This window comes from Phascolarctos cinereus, unplaced genomic scaffold (assembly GCF_003287225.1).
Source record: "Phascolarctos cinereus isolate Bilbo 61053 unplaced genomic scaffold, phaCin_HiC Scaffold_1;HRSCAF=81, whole genome shotgun sequence".
Taxonomy (NCBI): Eukaryota; Metazoa; Chordata; class Mammalia; order Diprotodontia; family Phascolarctidae; genus Phascolarctos; species Phascolarctos cinereus.
The window spans coordinates 84,260,533-84,285,920 of NW_027555514.1; the positions used below are offsets into that span (position 1 = coordinate 84,260,533).

The window sequence follows — 25,388 nt, forward strand, 5'->3', positions numbered from 1 at the left end:
AGTCTTCTTGGGTGTCTTACTTATGCCTCCCTGTAATATGCAGGTTCATTTTAAAGGCACAATTGTGCTGGGAGTCATTTTCACATGGAAAACGTGAATGTTTTTCTATCTCTGTCTCTAGATGTATGTAGTTAACCTTCTATTTGAAGATGTATAGCACAACTCCAATGCATTCTAGCTGTATCTAATTTGTGTCATCACATATCAGGATACAATGAAATAGCTGTAATGGAAAACAGGAATATACATAAACACATGTCCCCTGAGATATCACCCAGAAACCTGCATCTCTGTTCAGGTACCATTTCCCCATATAAGTGAACTGCTCACATCTGCTGTCCCCTCCCCATTTCCTCTATGAGGGGAAGCATTTATACAAATCAGGTGGGTTTTACTTTGCATATCTGAAAACAAATCCAGCTACTGTGCTGTGCTCCAGGGGAGGTTGGAAGTTTTGTGGTGTAGGGGACGAAGAACTTGTTCTAGGTTCAAATTCTACCTCTGCCTTTGTCACCTTGGACAAGCCACTTATCTCTCCAGACTTCAGTTTCCTCATCTTTGGGGTGCAGGCACTGAATTAGGTGGCCTCTTAGGATCCTTTGAGCTCTACATCTATGTTACTGTGACTGGCCCTAGGATCCTGGGAATGGAAAGAAGTTTCCATTGGGCCGATGTATGTCTAACCAAGGATGAGGAATCTGTGGCCTCAAGGCCACATGTGGCCGTCTAGTTCCTCAAGCTCGGACCTTTGACTGAATCCAAACAAATCCAGGATTTGTTCTGTGAAATTTGGATTCAGTCAAAGGTCCAAACCTGAGGACCTAGAGGGCCACATGTTGCCTCAAGGCCAAAGGTTCCCCACCTCTGGTAACCTATTACCCACTTCTCTCAATAAACTTCAAGGCAAGTCCTTAGAAATTTGTTTCCCTGCCTCCAAGGCTAAGACCAACTTTGGCTTGGCCCAGATGCTGATGTGGACAGGATTATGAAACTTCTTTTTCTTTTTCTCACTTAGGAAAAAAAAGAATCTGGTGCAGATTCTGGATTCATACTGGGACTTGGAATTTGCTCATATTTACAACCTAGAAAGTTGCCTTCCATCTTAAATTCCAGCAGTCCCTCTAGGAAAAGTCTAATAGTTCTGGGGATGTGCTGGCTCTTGGTGGAAGCTGGTTCATATCCAGCTTTCAGGGGGGAAGATTGGAAAGTGAGGAGGAGTGGGATGGATTCACAAGGTCAAACCACTCAGCCACATGCCAAGAAGTTCTATGTTCAGCTATGTTTTCTGATTCTACAACCCAGATGGACCAAATCAGACTTCAAGTAAACAATTCAGGCTGGCCAGGGTACTAGGACCAGAAGCTCTGGTTTTATTTCAAAGTGTCTTTTCCCCCACTTGAGAGCAAACGAAATTTCTGAAGGAAAGGGGAGAAAAACATAGAAGGAAATGTGTCAGGGTCAGGTCCCCTTCACCCACTACTTATTCTCCTTGTCTTAACTCAGAAAAGTCCAGATAGATATATTCACCCATTGGAGTTCTATTGCCCCATTTTGGCTGTAGTCTCTGAGTTTCTTTTCCTGGAACCAACAGAACTTTCCACTCTGACCCACCTGTATTAATGTATCTTCCAAAGAGCCACTGAGTGCATAGAACACTGGACTTGGAGTTAGGAAGAGCCGAGTTCCAATCCTGCTTCAGATGCTTATTAGCTGTGTGACCTTTTCCAAGTCACTTAACTTCTCTCAGTTTCAGTTTCCTCATCTGTAAAATGGGGATAATAATGATGCCTAATTCACAGGGTTGTTGTGAGGATCAAATAATATAACATTTCACTCTTTTCAAACTTTAAGACACTAGATACATGCTAGCTATTCAAAGATATGAATAAATATGGCTGGAACTTCTTTTTCTCCCCCTCTGGGTTTTCTGGTCTACCCTTTTCCATTTCTTCTCTTATAAGGAATCAAATCACCACATCTGATGCTCAGTGTAGGACCTGGATGGAATTGAAAAAGGGAAAGAACTAGTGTCTGGGTACTAGTGTCAGGAGCGTTTGCTTTCTCATAATATTAGCTAGCATTTATACAACACTTCAAAGTTTGTAAGGCATTTTACAAATTTTATCTCACATTATCCTCACAACAGGTAGGGGAAGAGAATAAGCATTTTTATAGTGCCTACTTTGTGCCAGGCACTATGCTAAGAAATTTACAAATATCTTATTTGATTCTCCCAACACCTATGGAAGGGAGGTTCTATTATTATCCTCATTTTACAGATAAGGAAACTGAGGCAGAAAGCGATTAAGTGACTGACTCAGGGTCACATAGCTAAAAGTATCTGAGTCTGGATTTGAATTCAGGTCTTCTTGACTGCAGGTCCAGTGCACTAAATGCTTGGACGCATAGCTACCTTTCTATTGTCCAATAAACTCTGAAGAATGTTTCATATTGACTGGAGGTTGCATTTCCCTTTTTTGTCCTGGCTTGGGACCAAGATTATGGAAAGGACTAATACTTGGTGTCCTCAGCCTGAGGCTGCTTCCTTGATATGAGATTTGATCTTTTCTGACAATCCTACCTGAGTACTTACCTGGGGGAGAAGGCCTTCTCCACCTCCAGCTTTGGAAAGATTTACATGTACAAAGAGATTTCTCCCCCTCCAGTCTCCAGGTTTACACATTCAGACATGCACATGAAGACATGTACCTTCTATACTACTATATCCTATATGGAATAACCCTACAGTATGCAAATTTACAGTATGCAAATTCTGTCATGCAACCCCTCTCTCTTCTTATTCACATAACATCACAGAATTATATTTAGAGCTGAGAAGGGGAACATTTTAGAGAGAGATCATCTAGTCCAATGCCACAAGTTTACAGATGAAGAAAATGAGGCTTGGAGCAATGAAATGACTTATCCAATATCCCACAGCTCTAGTCCAGTGACACAGATGGAAATGGAACTCAAGTCTTCTGGCTACAGGTTTAGTGCTCTGTCCATAATACCACTGCCTCACGTGTGCAAAGGAGCAAGTCTAGATTTATACGCACATCCACACACCTAGGTATACCTTCACTTGGGAGTCCACACACATCTGAAGACACTAATGCCCATGTCCACTGCTGCTGAGTTGTAATGCTGAGCCAGTTAAAGATGGAATAAGACAATTGGGAAAACCCAGAACTTTCAGGACATCTTCATGCGAGTCATGCCTGTGGCCATTTTGTTGAGTAGAAAACAGCATGTTTCCCTGAGATAACTCAAATGAGACTCTTCCTCTCAGCCAATACAGCTCTCCTAACTCCCATGTATCCTGAAAAGTATGGACAACTGAACTCATAACTGGCCAAATCCCTGTTTCACACCTCAAAAACAATCAACTTGTGGCTAAGACACAATGGAGGCAGGAAGAAGGGCACAGTTTCTAGTTACTTCATTAATCTCCTGCCCAGAAAAGTACCTGGTGATTACTGGCCTCCCCTGGATATAATTTCTATGCAAAGTAGGCAATAAAAAGGAGAAATAAAGCTAGAAGCATAACTATAGCTATATAAAAGAGTAAGGCAATAGAGGAAAAAAAATCAGCTTCACATATATAAAATGGGGGATGGCTAGTTAAATAGCAACCAGTTCATCTGAAAAAGAGCTGGGGGCTTCAGGGGACCACATGTTCAATATGAATCAACAGTGTGGATATGGCAGCCAAAAGAGCTGATCTTGTGCTGCATTAAAAGAAACACAGCTGCTAGGAATAAGGAGGTAAAAGGCCTAACAGTTAGAATGATGCAAAAATGGGATAGTCTTGTAAGAAGATAGAGATACTGCACTCACTAGAGGTCTTCAAGAAAAGACTGGACAGCTCCCTTTTGGATATGTCTCACCAGGATTCTTGTTCTGTCTTGAGTTGGGCTTTATGGCATCTGAGTGCCCCTCCAACCCTGAGATTCTGTGTGATCTCAGGGTTTCTGAGCTTAGAATATTAGGCCTAGAAAGAGATCATCCTATCAGAAGGCTCTCAAAATGTGGTTTGAGGACCTGGAGGAGTCCCTGAGACTCTTTCAGGAGGCCTGAGAAGTCAAAAAGATTTTCATAATAATACTAAGATATCATTTACCCATTAAAGTACTCCTCCCTTTTCCAACTATGGATCTGCTTGAAGCCAGATTTTTCTTCCTCTACTTTAATCGAAACGACATATTGCAACTGATCGAATGTGGAAGCAGATATGAGAATTCAGCTGGTTTCCATTAAGTCAAATATTAAAAAGCATTTGCAAAAATATGTAAAACAATGTCACTCTTCTCACTTGATTTTTTTGTTTTACAAAATGATTATTTTTCATAGTTGTGTTATATATTAACATGTAATGGGTTTGTTATTGTTATTTTAAAATGTAACAGTTTTAATTCCTAATACAGCAAATATTGAGAGATATAGCCTACATAAACAAAGCTCTTTCATCTCCTCAGTCTTCAAGAGTAAAAGGGGTCCTTCAACCATTTTATAGATGAGGAAACTGAGGCCCAGAAAGTTAAGTGTTGAGCCCAAGACCATACAGGGAATTAAGGGTCAAAGCCTGAACTCATTCATGGGCTTCTCTAAGGGACAGAATGCAGAGATAGAGAATCTAGGTTCAGCCACATAATATACATACATAAGTACATACATGTATATTAACATAAGTTTTCCAATCTTTAAAATGGGAGGAATAATACTTGTACTGCCTACGAAGTGCTATTGTAGGGATCAAATGAGATCACATATGTAAGTGCTATGTAAGTGTTAAACAGGAGATTAACAAACTATTAGGATTAGGATTCAGGCCTTTAAATCCAGGATTCTTCTCACTAGCCTTTTCTTCCTCCCGGTGGGATGGTACTTTGATTATAATCCCTGGAGAAACAATTTAAACACTATGCAAAATCTAGGTCATCTTTGTTATTTAGATGATCACAACCCCACAGTCCTCAAAAAAACAAAAACAAAAACACAGTATTTTGCCCTAAGAAATAATTTGCCTGGTATTAAGAGAAATCTATGTCACATAAGGACAGAGAAACGCTGTAATCAAATGTGATCCAGGTGAAGCCTTTTGAAGAGAAAGGTGCAGTCCCTATCTTTACTTAAAAACAAACAGATGTCATGGTGTGATATACTTATAGATCCTCTTCTGTTCATTAAAAAATTTCCTCCCCACAGATTTTCCCCTCAGCATTCCTTTTCCTCCCCCCACCCACTCCATGTTTCTACATGCCCTTCTTCCTGTATCCTTCATTCAACTATTACCTACACAGGAAACTGCGACTTTGTAAACCTGGACCTCTTTCTCTCAGTTCTCTGTGTGTGCCTGTTTGGGTAAGATAAGTGAATCTAATAACACTGTTGACAATACCTTATTTTTGGTGGCAGACTTGACTCTTTGACCTACAGGTGTTGATTCTTTCTTGCTCCTTAAAAAGTGCTTGGAAGTGCATTTACTGTAAATATTTGAAGTGCCGAGGCATGGTTGAAAACTGTAATCTAACTCTATTACTTGTACAGTTCTAACCCAAACCCTTCAGACAGCCGAGGCAGAAAGGGAATTTTTTTCTCTAGCACCAAATATGGGGGGGGAGAGATGTGGGAAAAGCCCCTAACAGTGATAGGTTAGCTTATTCTAGAGCGAAGTCTCCCAAGCCACTCACCTCACCATTCTCATCTTCTAGAGCTTCTAGAGAATGGCTCTTTTAACATCAGCCTCCACTATCTCTGCAACTCCCAAATCCGCCCTTGGAGAAGAACTACAGGTATATGATTAGGTGTGGGAACCTTCTCCCTTAACCCCTCCTCCCCCAACATCTTTCATACAAAGAGGAAGAGTTCGGGCCCCATAGAAAACAGAATTCTGTCTTCCCATCTGTTTCTACGTATTCTCCACTGGTGAAGTGAAAAGCCACAGATCAGTGCTGTTGAAAGCCTTGCAATTGAGGTTAGCTTTTCCAGGCTCCGCAAAAATGGGCATCGGCGGGTGGCAAAGTCGCTTGTGAGAAAATGGGGGGAGGGAGGGAACACCGCATCACGAAGCTGCTGGGGTGAAGAAAGAAAGATGCTAAAGATAAAATAATTCTTATTATTCTCAAAACTCCCAAGAGGAAATTATTTAATCCTCAAAGGGGCTAGATCCATGACTGAAGAAGACAGTCTGCTCCCATCCCTTGCCCCTAAAATTAATTAACAGGGCGTTGTGCTTTAGCAATATAATTTCTAAATTATAGATTTCGGTGTGATTTCGAGTTTGAAGAAAAATTGCATGGAACTAGGGCAAGGGTGGGGGTGGGTGAGAAGAGGGGCCGAGAGAGCAAACACCGCACTAACCTCCCTTATGGCCACCAAAAAGAAGTCCAGTTTTTCTATCTCTTTAAGGAAACACCTTATCTCTGTGGCCAGTGTGTGTGTGTGTGTGTGTGTGTGTGTGTGTGTGTGTGTGTGTGTGTGTGTTCACATAGCACATGCGTTGGGTGTATATACGCATAGTAATCATTTTCAATCTGCTCTCTATTTAAACCAACCTCCTGCAGGACCCTAATATTAAAAAGACTAATTTAAGGCACCCTGCTGGGTCTGATGCTCAGAGATTTGATTACTAAACTTTTGGCTCACCACACCGTCAGAGAACTCGGGTCCAAATCTCCACTCTGCTACTTATTAGCTGTGTGACCTTGGACAAGTGACTTCATCTCTTGGGGCCTCAGTTTCCTCGGGTGAAAAATGAAGGATTTGGACTTTATGATTTCCAAGGTCCTTCCAACTTCAGATCTATGAACGGAGTCCAAGCATGCACAACCGCCACCTCCAAAACCTTCTCACCGCAAAGGCCGGAGTGGAAACCAGTCGGAGGCATTCCGAAGCTTTTCTGCTCATTTTCTTTTCTTTCTATGTTATTAACTCTCTCCCCCTCTCCCCTTCCCAGCATTCGATTAGGGAAATCTCTTAGGACGGAGCAGAGAGAGCCTTTCCCTTTAACCTGGCCGGGGGGTGGGGCAGAGAGTGAGTCGGAGGAAAGGGCCAAAGAAGAGGGAGGAGATGAGGGTGGGACCCCGCCACCAGGGACATTGACAGGTGTTCTGCCTGGCCAATCCCGGGGGCAGGACCACAGCACCACCATCCCCCAAGGGTTTCGTCTCTTCCTAGGCTGCCAATGAGCGACCGAGCTGAGGCTACAAGTGGGAAGAGTTGGGAGCCTGGGTTCTTACTATCGCGGGAGCGACATTTTGCGGTGGTTACTTGAGGGGGTTGAGCGAAAACACTCTTGGCTCTCTCGGACCGACCAGGTGCAGAAGAATTTGTGTCCTCGGGGGTTGTGCAAGTTGTGTGTCTGGGCGTGCGGCGTCCTGGGGTGGGAGGGAGGGAGGGGTGTCCTGGACGATGGTCACTCCGGTCTGATTTTCCAATAGCTTATTTTCTTATTAGAAAAATCGAGAGATTTTCACCATCACCGTAAGAATAAGGTTATCCCAGCGCCGCCACCACCACTTAAAAAAAAAAAGGCAAAACAAAACAAAGAAAACACCCAAACGATTCGAAAGATTGAAAAACATATATATCCAAAAAGAACTGATGGAAAAATCCAAAAATTTCCGGATCGATGCTCTTCTAGCAGTCGACCCACCGAAAGCTGCCTCGGCGCAGACTTCTCCTCTGGCTCTGGTCACGTCTCTTTCCGCCTCGGCTGCCACATCTGGCAACAGCAGCAGCAACGGGGGGAGCAGCAGCAGCGGCGGCGGCAGCAGTAGCAGCAGCAGCAGCTGCAGCCCCCCTTCCTCGGAGCACCACACTGGCGGCTCGGACTGCCTGAGGACGGAGAGCCCGTCCCCGCCTCGGATCCTCGCAGCCCACTGCGGGCTGGTGCCCAAGCCAGGTTTCCTGAGCAGCGGCAGCGGCGCCGCTGGCCATCATCACCACCACCCTGGTGCGGCCGCTGCAGCGGCTGCAGCGGCCGCAGCCGGAGGGATGGCCCTAGGGTTGCACCCATCGCAGGGTGGAGCGGGGATCCCCACCCAAGCGGCTCTGTATGGTCATCCCATGTACAGCTACTCGGCTGCAGCGCTGGCTGGCCAGCACCCGGCTCTGTCTTATTCCTACTCCCAGGTGCAAGGGGCCCACCCCACCCACCCCGCAGACCCCATCAAACTCAGCGCCGGCACCTTCCAGCTCGACCAGTGGCTCAGGGCGTCCACCGCGGGCATGATCTTGCCCAAAATGCCCGATTTTAACTGTGAGTATCCGAGAGTGAACGGGACAATGGCACAGGCCGGGTAGGGAGGGGGAGGACTAGAGATAGGGAAGCAGATGGGGGAAAAAAACAGAGCTTGGGGGTGAGGGGAGTAATTGAGGTTTGACTCTGGGCGTATTTACCAGACAGAGAGTGAAAGAATCTGGGATTCGTCGAGCCTATGATAATTCGTACCCAGGTTATAGATAGTAAGTATTCAAAACCAAATTATTAAAATGGCAACCCAGTAGTCCTCTTTCTTGTTTGTTGGTTGGTTTTTTTCCGGGGAAAGTGAGAAAAGGAGGTGAGACTGCAGTCTGTATTGATTAACTATGAGGAGTAGGGAAGCAGTCCGAAATACGTTAAGAATCATACCCCGCTGTGTGGACTGGTATCCATTAATAAGAATGTTTCCTTGGGAAAATGGGCCCCTACAGTGGAAACGGGCTTTTATGGAGGAAGCCCCTCAGCCGTGGGATCTCAGGCGCTGAAGGACCAACAGGGCCCACACGTTTCCAGGTACTGCAGGGATTCGTAGCTTTGAATTCTGCAGATGCCCGTCTAGTTCTTAGGTGTTTTGGAGGGGAGGGAGATGGTTGAAGGAGAGAGTTACTTTTGTCTGACTGGGCCGGAAATAATTTCTCTAGTGGAGACCATACTTTCCCTCTCTCACCGAGATCCTATACAGAAACAATTTGAGCAGTCTACTCCAGCTGCGAGTGAGAACCCCAGGGTGTGAGCGAACTGACCAGAGTTAGAGACTGAGAGACTTGGGCAATGGTGAAAGTCCCAGTCCTAGACACCAACCTGCTCGAACCTCGAGCCTCCAGGCGCCGTTGTCTCCCCCTTCTAGGCCGAGGAGCTAGGCTGGATAGATTCTTAAATCACCTAGCAGATCCCTAGCTCAGATGCTAGTTTTCTGGTGGAGATGGCAAAGTCTTCAATCCACTAGGGTGTAGGTTTACTTAGCCCCCTGCCAGAAGGATAGGAAGGTGTATACGAATTTATTTTTTTTCCTGCGGCCGTACGCCTAAACAAAAAGAACCCATTGTTTTTGCCTGTATGGGTTTGTTTAGGCTAGGGAGATTGTAGACCTGAGGAAAAGAGAAAAAAAAATCTAGAAAAGGTGCCAGAATTGTGCCTCCTTTTCAGGGAAGCTTGATTGTAACTGAGCTGAGAAGGGTAGTGATAATGGAGACTGGGGGAAAAATCACAGGACAGTGAGAAAATCCCAACTGGGTTACTATTTGTTCACCGGACACTAGTCCCTTTTCCCCTTGGCCCTTTTAACAGGTTAGCTCCAAATGAGGTAATAAAACCGCTTTCTCTCTCCTGCTACTTTTCCCTGCATAATTCGAAGATTTTTTGTTCTTTTGAGGCGGCGGTGGCTGTTTTTTGTTTCCAAAAGCAAAAGAAGAGACAGTGCACTCCAAGAAGTGGAAGAGAAAAGTCAGTTATGTTGGGGGCATCAACCTTCAGATATCTCCGAGTTTTGCCCAAATTTCTGGCACAAAACCTTTTTTATTTGTACACCCCCAAACCCCCAAACAACCCCATGCTGCCTTTTTCCCTACATACGCGTTTCCCATTTATACCTGCGTTCTCCTACATTGGAGATACTTAATCATTGTGGTTGGGGTGATGGTGGTCGTAGTGAGGATTGATATTTTTCTTACAGAACCACTAAGGTCAGAAACTTTCGACCCTGAGGAAGCTCTGGAATTTTCATTAAAATCTATATAATGAGAGGTAAAACTACTAAGCAGGTAGTTTCTCCCCCCCAGTTGGTTAGGGTAGGAGTATCTCCCCCAAACCTGTCGGGAAGTTTTTCTTTCCAGAGTTGATTCTCCAACACTCCTTCCCTTCCTGCATCCTTGATCCCTAATGATCTAAATTAAATTTAAAAACAAAAGCGCCCTCCTACTTTATGGTCAGAAAACACAATTCAAATACAATCATGAAAGCTAGTAAAGGAATTGAAACTGATTCCAAAAGACACCTCCTTCTTCGGCTGTTGGAAACTTGTTTCGTTTACCCTAAGTAGCTTTTCTCATCCCCCCCACTCCATTGCAATTTCTCAAGTGGTCCCCTCGGAGTCTCTGTTTTAATTAAAGTTCTAATGTATTGTCAAGTTGGGAATTCGGAGCCTTGTGTAACTAAAGCGGGGGGCGTGGACCTTTTTAGATAAAGCAAATTGTCACTCCCAAGGGAGACTGAGCTCATCCCACCCCGATCCCCAGTCCTTTTTCTTTTCTTTCTTTCCCCCCCTTTTTTTTATTGTCTACCACTTGTCGGGCTCCTGGGAAATCAAGGGGAGTCTCATTTTGAGGTCATAAAATTCCCTGTGATGTAACCGTGCGAAATTATGTAAATAAAAGCGCTGTTTCAAATAGCCAGTTAAGCCCTGTCAGCACAGACAGGTTGTGTCTTTCATTTGCGTAATGAGAGTTCAACAGAAAAGGCCTTTCTTTGCCCTTCTCCCTTCCCGGGCCCATACAACCGCTTTAATACTCAGAGGGGGAAGTGAATTTTTTTTTTGGCTGGGAAAAAGACCATGAATGTAACTTGGTAATATAGAGCCCAGGGGTAGATTTGGGAAGGAGGCAGAGTTGTGTCCTCCAACTGGCTGATGAATTTTCTACCTTCTGGGTTTTTGCCCGATGGGGTAAGAAAGGATGTGTGTGTGTGTGTGTGTGTGTGTGTGTGTGTGTGTTCTTGAGTAGATGAGAGGGAGAATCAGGGAGTGACTTGTTTCTGTACCTCTCTTCTGGCCCTTCTCGGAGTATTCTTCTTTCAAAACCACCTGCGAGATGTCAGAACTCTAGGCACAGAGAAATATGTGGCACAATTTTAAAAAAAAAACCCTGGTTTCATTTTTTTTTTAAAGTCTCGGCCTTAAATCCCGATGGCTTCGAGCTGCTAGCAGGAAATAGCTTCAGGTCTTTGGAGAATGGGTAAAGAGTAAGAGCAAGGAGTGGAAACAGAGAAGAGGGGCTAGGCAGCCCTGTGGTCTGAATCCTCCATTGGAAGGCACTGGACTTAACTGAATATTTATTGCTTCGAGCGTTTTGTTGGTTTGGGGAAAGGAAGGAATCTAGTTCCTTGGAGACCCCTTATCACTTCTCTCTTATTGATTCTCCCCCTGCCTCTCCTTACCTTGTTCTATATAGCCCAGGCCCAGTCCAACCTTCTGGGGAAATGCCGGCGGCCCCGAACTGCCTTCACCAGCCAGCAGCTGCTGGAATTGGAACATCAATTCAAGCTCAACAAATACCTCTCCCGTCCCAAGCGCTTCGAGGTGGCCACGTCGCTGATGCTCACCGAGACCCAGGTAGCCACTTGGGATTTTCTCTCTCCGATGACCCTCATTCTACCTCGCCTAGGAGGTCCCTGCGTCCCCCTCCCCCTCCCCCACTGTAGCCCCCTCCCTCCACTGCAGGTATCCCTAGCATTCTGAAAAGCCCTTGCTTTTGCCAGGGAATACCTAGATTCAGAGAGAAGGCGATTCCTTTCCGCCTGTCGCCCTGAACTACAGGTACACTCATCTCAGCACATCTGGCTCTGTTCCTCTCCCATTCCCTTGTGTGTAGGTCCCTTCCTCCTAAACCACGTAGTCATCTGGCCTCTCTCTAGCTGTACTGCTCTGGAATTTGCTTTCTGCTCTGGGGACAGGTGGGAGTGAAGAAAAGAAAGAAGTTCTCAAGACTTAAGGGTTGATGATGGGGGACGGGGACGCAGGGCTGGGAAAACAATGAAGGGAAAGAGAAAGCTTGAGGGCTAAAGTCGGCACGAGGCAGGTGGCAGGTGGAAGGAAGGTAGTTAGCCTGTCCATGGCCAAATTTTCAGTGAAACAGGGTGGGGGTGGGGTGAAGGAAAGAGAGGACCTGGATCTGGTTCTAGCCATTAGCAAGGGAGCCCTGAGAATGCAGATTCGCTGTTGGTAAGAAAGTTAAGGCTTACAGCTGCAAACCCTCAATTGCCTGGGAAGGAAGCTTTCCAAAAAAGGAAGGGGTGGGAAGAGCCCAAAGTGGCCCTGCTAACCTAGAGGCTTCTTGTTTCTATGCTTCAGGTGAAAATCTGGTTCCAGAACCGGAGGATGAAATGGAAACGGAGCAAAAAAGCCAAGGAACAGGCGGCACAGGAGGCAGAGAAGCAGAAGGGAGGGGCGGGGAAAGGTGGAGGAGGGGAGGAAAAAGGAGAGGAGGACCTGCTGCTTCCTTCGGACAAGAGTAGCAGCCGCCGCCTGCGGGATTTGAGGGACAGTGACCCAGAGGAGGAAGAGGACGAGGAGGAGGAGGAGGAAGGGCATTTCTCCTACAAGAACAATAACGCTGCCCACTCCTCCGATTGCTCCTCTGAGGATGACTCTCCGCACACAAGACCCGCGGGACCCGGGCATCAGCCTCCGTCCCAATGAAGAGCCCACGCAGCCTTCTGGGTGGGGTAGGGAAGCAGGAAATGGGGTGTGACCTCACCCTCCCAATTCCCCTATCCAACAGAGAGTCCTTCACGTTCAGCAGGACCTGCTCACATCCAGGACTTGGGAAGCTGACACAGATCCTCGAATTCAGCAACCTGCAACCCCGATTTCTCTGACCTGGAGAGGACAGTAGAGTGGGGGGTGGGGAAATCATTCTTTCCTGGACTGCCTCATCCCTTCTCCCCAGTTCTCATCTCTGCTTTCTATCTCCTTGCCTCCCCCGAGCTTTCCCAGGGGCTTGCAGCCCAGAGTTGGCTTGCAGGGGGATTGGTAAATCCAGCTGCTGCCACTGACGAATGGATAAAGATCTGAGGACTCTCCCCCCTTTACTCCCCCCCCCCGACCTGAAAATCCTGGCAATTTTGGTCGTTTTTTTTCTACAGAGCTTCGGCTGCTGTTGAACGAAAGAAGGAAACCCAGGGGAATGTTCAAACTTGAATCTTTTTTTCCTTTGGTTTTTATTTAATTTTGTTGTTGTGGTTGAGTAAGTGGGGGGTGGGAGTGAGATGTTGTAAGGGATCCCCTAATACATGGGAGACCTTCCCATCTCTCCACCAAGTAGAGAAAACTTGCCACACAGTGTTAAGTGACATTTAAAACTTGAACCATGGAACCGCTGTTCTTTTTCTGAGTATTGAAAAAATGTTTTGTGCTTATTATGTATCATGAAAAAAAAAACCTTTATGTCATGACCGTTCAAACTGCTGGAAATCTCAAGACTGTACTGTCTTTATTTTTGTATGTTGTATTTATAAAAAAAAAGATACCTCTACTTATGCATGCTAAATTATTATTTAGCTTCTCCCATCATCCCTGATGGAATGTAAAATAAATTGGTTTTATACTAGATTTGACTGTAAACCTGTATTTAAAAAAAAAAGAATGTGATCTAATTCAGTTTAACAAACACTTATTAAGCACTTCTTATCTTCCCAGCCCAGTGTTAAATGATAGATCAGGGGCTCAGCTTTTTTGTGTCATGGATCTCTCTAGCCATACATTCTTCCATAGGACCCCTTCTCAGAATAATATTCTAAATAAAATAATAAAATTTAATAATCAATAGTTTAATAAATACAATTTAAATTTTACAAAATGAGCATTAAAATACATATTACAAAGGAAACCAAATATTTAAGAAGTTATCAAGATATTTTATAAAAACTCTCTGACCCAGGTTACAAACCCCTTCACTAGAGAAACAAAGGTAAAACCACAACAGAAATTTTGCCATTTTATCTAGGCTTGAAATGAACATATGAAGAAGGGTCACAACTTTGGCCTCTGTTGTATTAAGTTCTTTTGTGTATTGAACTGGTGAGTGAGGGTGAGAAAAGAGTGGGTGAAATCAGAATTGCGAACTAAGATGAGTGCTTAGAGATACATCCCAGAGCTAAATTAGGCATCAGGGGAAATCCTTAGGTGCTGGCTTAGGTACCCACCTACCTTGGCTACCTTTCCTAAAGCCAAGTGAGCAATTTAGTGCTGTTCAGCTAGATGATACTTAACTGACCTGGAGAAGCCAAAGGGACTAAGCATGGACCAGAATGACCATCCCTTCCTCACCATTTTATAATCTTTATCTTTTTTTTCCATTATATTTATCTGAGTGTTTCTCTAGTCCTCTTTTTCAGAATTATTTTAAAGTCACTTAAAATAGACTTTGGTGTTATTTAGGTGGATTTTTTGCCCCTTTCCTGCTTTTCTGAATTTAATTATCCTCTATTAAGTTTTTAATGTTTAATAGATTCTTCCTACCCCTTTGCACCTTTTCTTCTCTTCCCTTTGCCTTGCTGGTAATAGCTCGCTCTCAGATCTGTGCAAATTTGCAGGCGAACAAACGTGAGGAGAGCCAGTCAAACTGCAGAAACATTTCACACTGGAACTGCAATGGCTTTGGATTAATAAACCTCTGCAATGTGTCTCATCAATCACACAGGGGCTGCAGAAGGGCGGTTGGCCATGTGCTATGCACATGGAGGACAGAAACCCTGGATCAAAAAGCCTGTGGTTGCTGCTGCAGCGGTTCCCTGCCCAACCTACTGCCACAAATTAGTGCCAGACTGGGATCCCCAAGTAGCCCTGGTAGCAGTGGGCACTGAGCTGAGACCGGTGAAAGGGGTCAGACAGGATCCTCCCAGCTTTCTCCAGGAGAAAGAGGCCTGATGGAAAGATCTCAGAACTCTGAGTCAGATCTGCTGTTTACTAGCTCTGGGACCCTGGACAAGTCTCTGCCCCAGTCTGGGGCTCTATTTTCTCATCTGGTTGTTTAAGTGGGTTGGACCTTAGGTGAACTTTTGAGTTCCCTTCCAGCTCTAACATTCTGCGGTTCTGCCCCTTTTCTTGGCAGTATGAAAACGGCCTCTTCAACAGTCTCTAGAGGAAGGGAGAGGAGAAAATACAGGTGGCTTTTCTTCTTTTCTCTTTATAAGCACTTGGGTGTCCACCAGCTGCCACCACCCTGTCTCCTCCCAGTTGATAAATGAGTTCAGAAGGGTCCGGTATTTCATTTGGGTGATTACAACCTAGGCCAGCCCAACGGCTCATCTACCTATAGGGCTGGGGCGAGATTAATATCCTCTGAGGCAGCTCATTATCACCCCAAGCTCTTTCCAGAAAACCAATCGCAGTCAAAGCTAGGGAGGACAGAGGAGGGGAGAGGTTTGGGGAGAGAGATGGGACAAAAGGCAGGGGAAGAAAACACTATTACACTGGCCTCAGGGTCCAAAGGTGATTTGAGGTAATAAGGGCTCCAGCAGTTACACTGATCTCAAGCTGGCAGCTAGCTACAAGGCTGCTGGAGGACCTACTCAGCGCAGCAATTCCTAGGAGAGACAGAAGTGCCATAAGAAACTCACAGAGAGAAGACTTCCTAAGTCTTTAGCGGGAGTTCCCATCACCTCCAGTCACTCCTCAGGGGGAAAAAAAAACTAAACAAAAAAACCCCACAACCCAACCATATGCTGTTTGTGTGTGCCCTCAAGCCCACATTTAATTTTAAATTTTTTTAATGGTGGATGAAGGTGAGCCTGAAGCAAAATCACATGTGGAGGCTGGCTATTTTTCACCCAGGCCTATCCCGTCAGGGCTTCTCCTCCTGTGGAAGCCGCCACATTGCAAGTGGCCAGGCCTCAGGAGGACAGCAATAGGGTGGGGCAAGAGGTCAGGATCAGGAAAAGAAACTATTAATTATATCAAGCCTGGGGCCTGGACGACCTTTGAGTTCTGGTCTTCTTTGAGATCCACTCCCTCGCTGAAGTCACGACCTCCCCCTGCCCCATTTGCTATCCCCCTTGCACCCCAGTCTCCTAGCCAAACAAGACCCTAGCGACATACTGCGATATCATCCTTAGGAATTTTCTAGCGGCCCTTAGTGTTGCCAATTTCTCTTGAGGTGAAAGGCGACAAACCTACATTTCTTTTTCAAGCGAGTCACCCCTAGACTCAATTCCCAGATCCGGTTCTCAGACAGCAAACCCCAAACTGAACGCCCAAACCAGTGATTAGGGACGAACACTGGGGCTGAGAGTTCTCGGGTTTGGGCTGTCTTGGGAAAGGCGTGAGGCTAGGCCGGGCATCTCCAGTATCTCCAGCCAGCTACTTAATCGCAGCGGAATTTATCTCGCTAATAAATTTAATGATCAATTCGTTCTTGTCACTGCAGCTCTTCCCCAAATCAATTATAGCAAATTTAAATATAATCACTGGCTCATCCTTACCCACTCGGGGCCACGACGAACAATTCATTCCCGCTAATGAATGACTGCGTGTCCCTGCTCTCCTCTGCCTCTCCAGCCGCCCTCCCCGGCTTCGTGCCCAGTGGGGGCTGGCTCGGCTGCAGCTCCCAGGAGGATGGAACCGAGCTGAGCAAGGCCAAGATGTGGGAACAGAGAAAAACAGGGTGGCCCCCCACCATCCCATGGGGAACCACAGCTTTTTCCTGCCGAAGGGTCTGATTCCCAATACACCAAAGACTGACTCTATGCAACCCAGGCAAAGCCCCGACTCACCCCCCCATTAATGTAATTATTAGGATAATTGAGTTTCTATCTTCCTCTCCCAAAGACAGATATCACAAAACCTATGTTGGCCATCCCTTTTCTCTCATCACAATAAAGAAGTTGTTGACCTGGTCTAAGTCTTAGACATTAGACTCTAAGGAAAGGGAGACCTTAAGGTGAGTTCTGAGCTAAAACATGCAACAATCTGCAAGTTTTCTCGAAGCCTGACAATCCAAGGGATCCGAGTTGAATTGCTCCCCGTCTTTTTTTTTTTTTTAACATCTACATCAGTTACTGGATGGGGAATGGATATGGAGCTCTATTTGTCATTCCCTTGCCAAAAAGGTGACTTCGCGAGGCTGTCATCCTAGTAGCCTGGAATCAGATCAAATCCAATAGACAATGATTCAGTACCCGCCTACTCGGGTTCTCCCGGACGTTTCTAAGAACTGAGATCTTTGGTGTTGTCTTTCTGTTCTTTTTAGGAATGAACATTTCTCTACTTCCCTTCTTGGAAAGCTAGTCTCTCTCTCTCTCTCTCTCTCTCCTCTCTCTCTCTCTCTCTCTCTCTCTCTCTCTCTCTGTTTCTGTCTCCTCCCTATTTCTCTATCTCTCTCCTCCCTCTCTCCTCCATTGTGCATCTTCCATGTATGCGCTGAAACAAAGCCTTTAATGTCAAGTAGAGACCAATCTGTTCTCTCCTTTAAAATGAAAACAATACTTTTTTTAAAAAAAAAACAAAGACTTGAATATTCGTGGCTTGTGGAACTTTGTCCCAGATCGGGAAAAAGGAGAGTTATTGCTTATAGTAGATAAAACACACATAGCCCTTCTGGTTGCTTCAGGTGTGGCTAATCCAAAATGCAAATTGTGAAGTTTAAAAATGGTTACAAGAAGAGAACTTACATATTACTTCAGTCTTGGCCCTTCCCTGCACCCTGTACCGGGGAATATCCCAACATAAAGCCATCGGCTTAAATTTCTTATTTGAAGACAAGCAAGATTCTGATAAGAATGAGAAGGGTAGGTCAGTACTTAATCTTTTGTGGGGTGGGGAAGTAAAGAAGGGTAGGTGAAAAGCCAAAAAAAAAATCGCATTTCGCGCGTGACCGAGCTCTATCTCGACTTCAACAAAGGGTCGCTTTGGATTCCACTTAGAGGGATCCTCTTCGCTTCCTCCTTTTCCGAGGTGCCTAGAAAACATCTGATGGGACAGGGCCAGATTGGCGAACAAAATCCGTAGGTTCGAATCCTCGTAGGAGACTGGAATCAGTAGGTAGGGGAAGAAATCAAGACCCCAGCAAGTTGAGGACCCCGCTACAGGAAAGGAAATAAACAACGTTCACAGCAGAGAATTTATTACTGAGCTCTTCCAAGCCAACAGTTCCTTGAATTGAAGATCAGTGATTTCGGGATTATGATACTCATTTGTAGAGGGAAAAGAATGTGTGTGTGTGTGTGTGTGTGTGTGTGTGTGTGTGTGTGTGTGTGTGTGTGTGTTCTATCAACGACCGGGGGAAATCACCTAGCAAGACATAGGCTCTCTACTCCTGGGCTCTGTATCAAAGTCCTACTAGTGTATTGTGTCTCCCTCAATAAAACTAATCCCTTTAAAGGTGTAACCTCTAACAAGAATGCTGTAGTGTTCCAGACTACAAGGGCAAATATGTTTTTCAGATTCCGTTTTTATGGTCGGATTAAAGTTTATTTTCCATAATAGGGCACCTAATAAAACTCATAAAGCTCTGTCAGTTCTCCAGCTGGTGGCCTCATTTAACACTTTCACTTCATAAATCATTTTACAACTTGCCAGGTGTTTCCAAAACTGGAAGCAACCAAAAAAAAAACCCATCAAAAACCCACCCCCACAAAACCTTAAACCTATTGAAAATCTGTCTATAGCTCCTCAAAACTAACAAGAGACAAAACCTCTGGTGTCCTACTCCCTCTGGGTTTGGGTGTCGCCGAAGAAGGGTGGAGCCCTAATGTGGGGGTGATACTGGGAACGACACCTTGCTAGGCGAGATAACTACTCTCAGAGTCCAATCCTCCCTCCTGGCGGCTGTGTAATAAAAGGCTTTGAGGCGATTAGTGAGGAATCCATTACCGAAAGGAGAAGTAATCGGTTCCCCCTGGCCTAAAAAGCCCGTCAGGTCCCTCCCGGTGAGAGGAAAGGGGGATGGGGGAGGGTGAAAGGTGGCCGGAAAACTAGCCCAGATCTCTCTTCTTTATCTGTCTTGGGGTGAGAAGGCGGAACTGGAGAGGGGCAAGTCCACACAGTCAGAAGGCCCCGGGGTTGGGACTGGTCTGCAGCTGGATCTCCAAAAGGGAGAAGTTGGGGAGAGAAGGAAGGGCGGCTTGGCTGGAAAGGAAGGGACCTTGGCGAGGTCCTCTCTCCTCCTGTTCCCTTGGCAGTTATCTGCCTAGCTCCAGGCTGCACCCTTTCCTTCTTGGCCTCAGGCTTCAGCTCTCTACGTTCCCCCGCCCCCATCCCCACCTATATCCCCAACCCCATCCCGACCTTAGCCAGGTCCCTCATTCTGCAGCCTCCAGCACCTGGCTACTCCCCTCTTTCCCTGACTAAAATATGTATACAAGGTGCGAGACAATGCCTCTGCCCTTCGGAACAAATGTCCCGTCCTGAGGCCGGGGGAGGACAAAGGGTGCCCTCTCCTAGGTCGCTTCAGCTGGGTGTGGGGGGAGGGCGAGGAAAGGGGTAACTGGAGAGGCGTGGGAGGGGGCGCTGGGAACAGGGGGACAGAATGTGTGTATGTGCTGGGGAGGAGGGAGGGCGGCAAAGGTGGCAATAACTGAGGCCGCTGCCGGTTTACCCAGCTGGCAGCTGGAACAAAGGCTTCTAGGAGGCTTATCTCTCCCCAAGCCGGCCCGGAACAGAGGAGGGGCGGCCAAACCCCGGCCCCTGGAACGAATCTATGTCAATGGGGGCGATCCACCTGGGCCGCCGGGGTCAGACGGAGGGCGCGCCCGGAGCACCGCAGGGACCCAGAGGTCACTCCCTTTAGGACGGTGGGTGGGGAGCAGGTTGCAGAAGAGAAAGATGCTGCAGCCACTGCTTGAGAGACAGGACCATTAGCTGGGTCTTCTTCCAGGGAAGTGAAGTGAGGTGAAGAATGAAGGACAAATAGCCCGAGAGAATAGATCGCAATTACCCTTGCGTCTGAAAAAGTTAAACAGTTGAGATTATAATTATGTCCTAGTCAGTATTACTGTATGCGACACACTCTCCCTACTAGACCATAAACTCCAAGAAGGTGGGGCCCTTAAAAATCTTAACTTTCGATTTTGCCCAGCCCCTAGCATCAGTGTGTGTGTGTGTGTGTGTGTGTGTGTGTGTGTGTGTGTGTGTGTGTGTATGTGTGTGTGTGTTTTAATTTGTTTTTATTTTGTTTTGTCCAGACTGGTGATTTCATAAGTATAGGAATTCTCTCCACTGGTGGAAATCTTCAGACTTCAGCAATTTATAATCTTAGAGAATATCCTAGGCCACTGTTTTAAGTGGTTAATCGACTTGTCCACAGTAACTCAGCTAGGATGAATCAAAAGGACTTGAAGGCTTTCTGATTATAAGAGGGGCCGTCTGGTTCTCAAAAAGGTGGTCCAGGGATTCCTAAGGGGTCAACAGACTCTTGCAAGGGGTCTGTGAGATAAATTTTCATAATAATAAGATGTTTTAATTTGTAAACCTGTAAATATAGATAGATATAACCCACAGAAACAAAAGCTCTTCGGGAGGGGAGGTTCTGAATAATTCTTAAGAGTGCAAAGGGGGTCCTGAGTCCCAAATGTTTGAGAGCCACAGAACAACCTTTGTTCATCATAAACCCTTAATAAATGTTTCTGATGAGTTGAAAATAAGTAGGAAGTTGTCTTACTTTTGTGCCTCTCCTGTCCTCCCTCATTCCTTGAATGATTTTTTAATTTTAATTTTTAATTAAATTTTTAAATTTCAGATCCTCATTTTCTCCCTCCCTCCAATCTCTCTGAGCTCCTCAAAATTCAATGTGTTTCCAGCCAAAGATGTTCTTTTTTCCTTGGCCCTGGGAGGGCACAGTGATTTTTCTCAGCAGCCCAAATTGTCAAGGCTTAGGATCTAGAGGTAGGCTTACTTATCTGAGGACACTTGGAGGCAGCTAGGCTTAGAGTCTGATAGACTCCAGTTCAAATCCGACATCAGGGGGCAGCTAGGTGGTGCAGTGGATAGAGCACTGGCCCTGGAGTCAGGAGAACATGAGTTCAAATCCGGCCTGAGACCAAACACTTGACACTTACTAGCTGTGTGACCCTGGGCAAGCCACTTAACCCCAACTGCCTTAAAAACAAAACAAAAAAACCCAAATCTGACATCAGACACTAGCTGTGTGACATTGGGCAAGTCATTTAATGTCTGTTTGCCTCAGTTTCCTCATCTATAAAATAATACAAAATATAAAATGATAACACCTACCTCCCAGGGTTGTTGTGAGGATCAAATGAGATACTATTTGTAATATGGCTATTTATATGTGTGTATGTGTGTGTGTATACATACACTAGCTATTATCATTATTAGCTCATGCCCTAAGTTATCAAACATTTATTACATGCTTGCTATGTGCCATGTATTGTGTTAGGGTGCCAAGGTTACATAGAAAAGCAGAAACAGTTCCTTCCCTAAAGGAGCTCACAATCTAATGGTGAAGACAACATGAAATTAACTGGGCACATTCAAAACATGAGTAGAGTGGCAGGTGATCTCAGTGGGGAAGCCACTAGTACCTCTGCCTTTCTCCAATTGGAAAAGACATCTGAAATGTGGCAATGAACTAACTTGGAGAGGGGGACACATAATGAAGGTTTGGTTTGAAGGAGGAAATGTCTGTAGAAGGAATATGGGATGGGGTGGGGTGGGGACTGAACTCTGGTTTCATTACTCTAGGGAACTGGAGAAGAGGAGACTCTCCCAGGTGCAGGTGAACATCTTCTCTGAAACATCAATAGAAGGACAATAAGAAGCTGTAAATGAAGAAGATCAATCAGACATGAATTTTGTGCTTTGTGATGGAAGAACTTGACTAGAGGTATAAAACATTTCCCCTAGAATAAGTGTCAACTGTTTTCCTGTCTTTTTTTTTTCAGGTAGGGCATCAACTATAATTCTGTATTTGAGCAGTAGTTCTCCTTTCTTCTTTCTTTATTTGCTCCTCTACAATCTGTGGGAATTCAGTCCAAAGATCTGCTCTGGGCGAGAGTATGGACTGTCCCTGAGTCTCTTTGTTGTTTTATACCTTGAACCTCCTAAAAGTCCTAACTGAAAGGACCATTGATTGATTATTTCCGGTGATTGACATTTTCCATAGATAAACTTGCAAATTTATTATAAAGCGAAGGCAAATTACATCCCCCCCAACACACACACACATACACACACACACAACTGAACATAAATGATCTTTTATTGTAATCACACTCTCTACTGGATTGGTTAAGGACAGTTAATACTAGGTTGTAGTAGTGAGCAGGATGCTTGGGGGAACATACCAATGTCATACCAAAGATCTGAGTGGGGGTGATCTTTGAGGTATGTTTAAGGATTTATTCTGAGCATTCCATATTCAATTAAAAACATTTTAAAATGACCTTAACCCTTTTGGTGGAGTTAATTTCCAGGGTAGGGGAAACATATGCTTTCCCTCCACTAGATACAGATTTTATGAATGACTTAAGAAAGTTTCAAAAATACTACACGGTAAATATGCTATATTAAACTTCTCTGTAAAGAAAACCAGCTAAAATGAACTGTTTTAAAACAGCACCAGACCTTTCACCTTTTTTCACAGAGGTAGAGGACTATGGGTATGTAACACTAAATGTGCTGTCAGATTCTGTTGATTCATTGCTTAGTTTTGCTGAATTACTAAAAAAATTTCTTTTTTATTCTTTGTTACAAAGGCATGGATGGGGGTGATACATATTATATTTGGAAAGAAAGGTGATATATAAACAAAAGATAGATATAAAAATATACTTGGAGTCAGAAGAGCTGGTCCAGATACCAGCTCTGCTACTTGTTACCAATGTGAAGAGAGGCAAATCACTTCTGCTTTCTGGGCCTCGGTTAAGTCTGTACTATGAAAGAGTTTGGCTCTCGAAGGCCCTTCTCAATAAGTCACTTTGGTAGGAATTTTGCAGAATGATAGAAATGATGTTTGACAGCTTTGTTGTTTTTATTGTTGAGTTGTGTTTGACTCTTTGTGACTCTGTGGACCATAGTGTACATGGGGTTTTTTTGAAAAAAATACTGGAATGGTTTGTCATTTCTTTCTCCAGCTAATTTTACAGATGAGGAAACTGAGGCAAACAAGGTTAAGTGACTTGCCTAGGGTCACACAGCTACTAAGTGTCTGAGGCTGGATTTGAACTTGTCTTCCTGACTCCAGGCCCAGCATTCTATCCACTGCAACACCTATATGCCTCAGTTTCTTCCTCTGTAAAATGAGCTGGAGAAGGAAATAGCAAACTACTCCAGTATCTTTGCCAAGAAAAATCCCAAATGGGGTCACAAAGAATCAGACGCGACTGACAAAATGAATGAACTCAACTGAACTGAGTACCACTTTGAGTGGACTTGATATGCCCCTCTTGAAAATTTGTTAACAGAACAGAACAAAAGCCGGGTGGGAGCAGTGTATACTGTTCCACCAAGGCCCATCTTATAGGATCAGAGATCTGTAGCTGGCAGGAACCTCAAAGGTAATTTAGTCCTTATTTTACAGATGAAGAAACTAAGGCTAGGAGAGGTTAACTGATTTGCTCAGTCACTAGGGTAATGGGTAGCAGAGCTGGGGCTTGAACCCAATTGCTCGGACTACAAATGCAATACACTCTCCACCATAAGCTTACAAACATTTCAAATGCATTCATACTTGCCCAAGGCCTCTTTTTTTTTTTTTTGCCCCAGATATTTGCCCTCCCTGGAATGTTCCCTTTATCTCTCTCCTCCCCAACCTTATTCTTATTTTCTTTTTTTTCCTTCTTATTTTCTAGATTCTATTCACCTTTCAAGGCCCAGCTAGAATCCCACCTCCTCCAGGAAGCCTTCCCCCATAACTCTAGCAGGTAAAGTTGTGTTTATTGCCTCTGCTACTCATTTTGGCTCTCATTCCATTGTCTTATGTTCCTCTCTAATTGCTTCATGCATGTAATAGACTTCAAGGTGGGAACTTCATGCATATAGATCCTTTCTGCTGCACGGGACTAGGCACAAGTCAGGCATTCAACATATGCTTGTTGAACTGAATTGAAATCAGTTTCCTTTTGCTAAATAAAAAGTCCCAAACCCTGCAGGATCTACGGTCCACACCAGCTGAGCCTGAGGGACTATGCTATGAGCAAGGATGCTGCTGCAGGGGAAAGGGCAGCTGGGCTGATTCAGGGAGGTACAAGGGGGAAGGAAGACCTAATCAACTCTTTTTCCATGCAATTTCTTGGTAAGATTCCATTTGAAGGTAAAACTTATATTGCCCTGCCCTTCCTGTGTCCCCAGGAAAATCGAATTATATTCTCTGTACTCCATCAGACACAGTATAATTTCAGCAGGCTGGGATCACATATTTTATTTGTCCCACCCAGTGGACTGACCCTTATGCTAATGAAAAAGACAAGGTATGGGGAAATTGCAGGCACAGTCAGAGATCTGAGGTTTGATTCTGTGCTCTTTTTTGTAATGTCTGTGTAACCTTGGACAAGTAATTTCACTCCTTTGAATGTAAGGGGGATAATCTGTAAAATGGGGATAACATTTATACTACTTTCTTCACAGAATAGTATGATTTGCCAATCATTTTGTAAAACCTAAAGCAATACAAAAATCATCTTAACTAGCTTGAAAATGATTATATTTAAATAAAAATTTATTCATAATTAATCATAGTTAACATCTAGCATCAAGGTTAGGCCTAGGCAAAACTGTGAAGGAAAAAAAATGTTTAATTCTTTTCCATTACTTTTTTTTGTTTCCTTTTTCTTCTGAGTGTTGGCATCCTCTCCCTCCAACACACTCACTAGCTACCCAGTATTTTCATGCTATTCCTGGCTACTTCCCTTCCCACCCCATCCCTTCAATTCTATTTAGATTTGCTGTCCAGAGCTGTGACAGGGACACTTCCCCCCCCCTCCCCTGCCCTCCCTCAAACTTGCTCTTAGCTCAAACCTTGGAAAATACCCAATAAAGTATTTTCTGATGAGGAGCTAAAACATTCAACTCTGTCTAGGGGTATTTCTGTTTTTATAAGGGGCAGTCCCTTGATTCAGAGGGATGAATCTCTAAAGGTAAAATTTCAGACATTAGTAATAGGTTGAGGAAAGGTTATGGGAAGGAGACCTTCTAAGTACTTTCCAAATTTCACCATAAAGGAGGGCTGGCTAAAGGGATGGCTCTTTTTGTCCAGCAGTGTAATTTTCTTTTTTGCTTAAAAAAATTTTAATTTATTTTTTCAATGAACAAAAATCTCTTTTCTCTTCCTTCTACCTCATCCTTCCCATCTTCCAAAAAAGAAAAACAAAACCTTTATAACAAATACCCATAGTCAAACAAAACCACACAAAGAACGGTCTCAATCTGTATCAGTAGAGTACATTTCCCAAAATC

General features: G+C 44.6%; 1 protein-coding gene across 1 annotated transcript; it reads left to right on the plus strand.

Annotated features, from left to right (window-relative positions):
* Positions 1 to 7,417: 7,417 nt before the first annotated feature.
* Positions 7,418 to 13,665, plus strand: MNX1 (motor neuron and pancreas homeobox 1). Its single transcript, XM_021009615.2, has 3 exons — positions 7,418 to 8,263; positions 11,431 to 11,591; positions 12,330 to 13,665. The coding sequence occupies exons 1-3, from the start codon at positions 7,606 to 7,608 to the stop codon at positions 12,675 to 12,677; spliced, it is 1,167 nt and encodes a 388-aa protein (XP_020865274.1). The 5' UTR covers positions 7,418 to 7,605; the 3' UTR covers positions 12,678 to 13,665.
* The last annotated feature ends 11,723 nt before the right edge of the window (positions 13,666 to 25,388 follow it).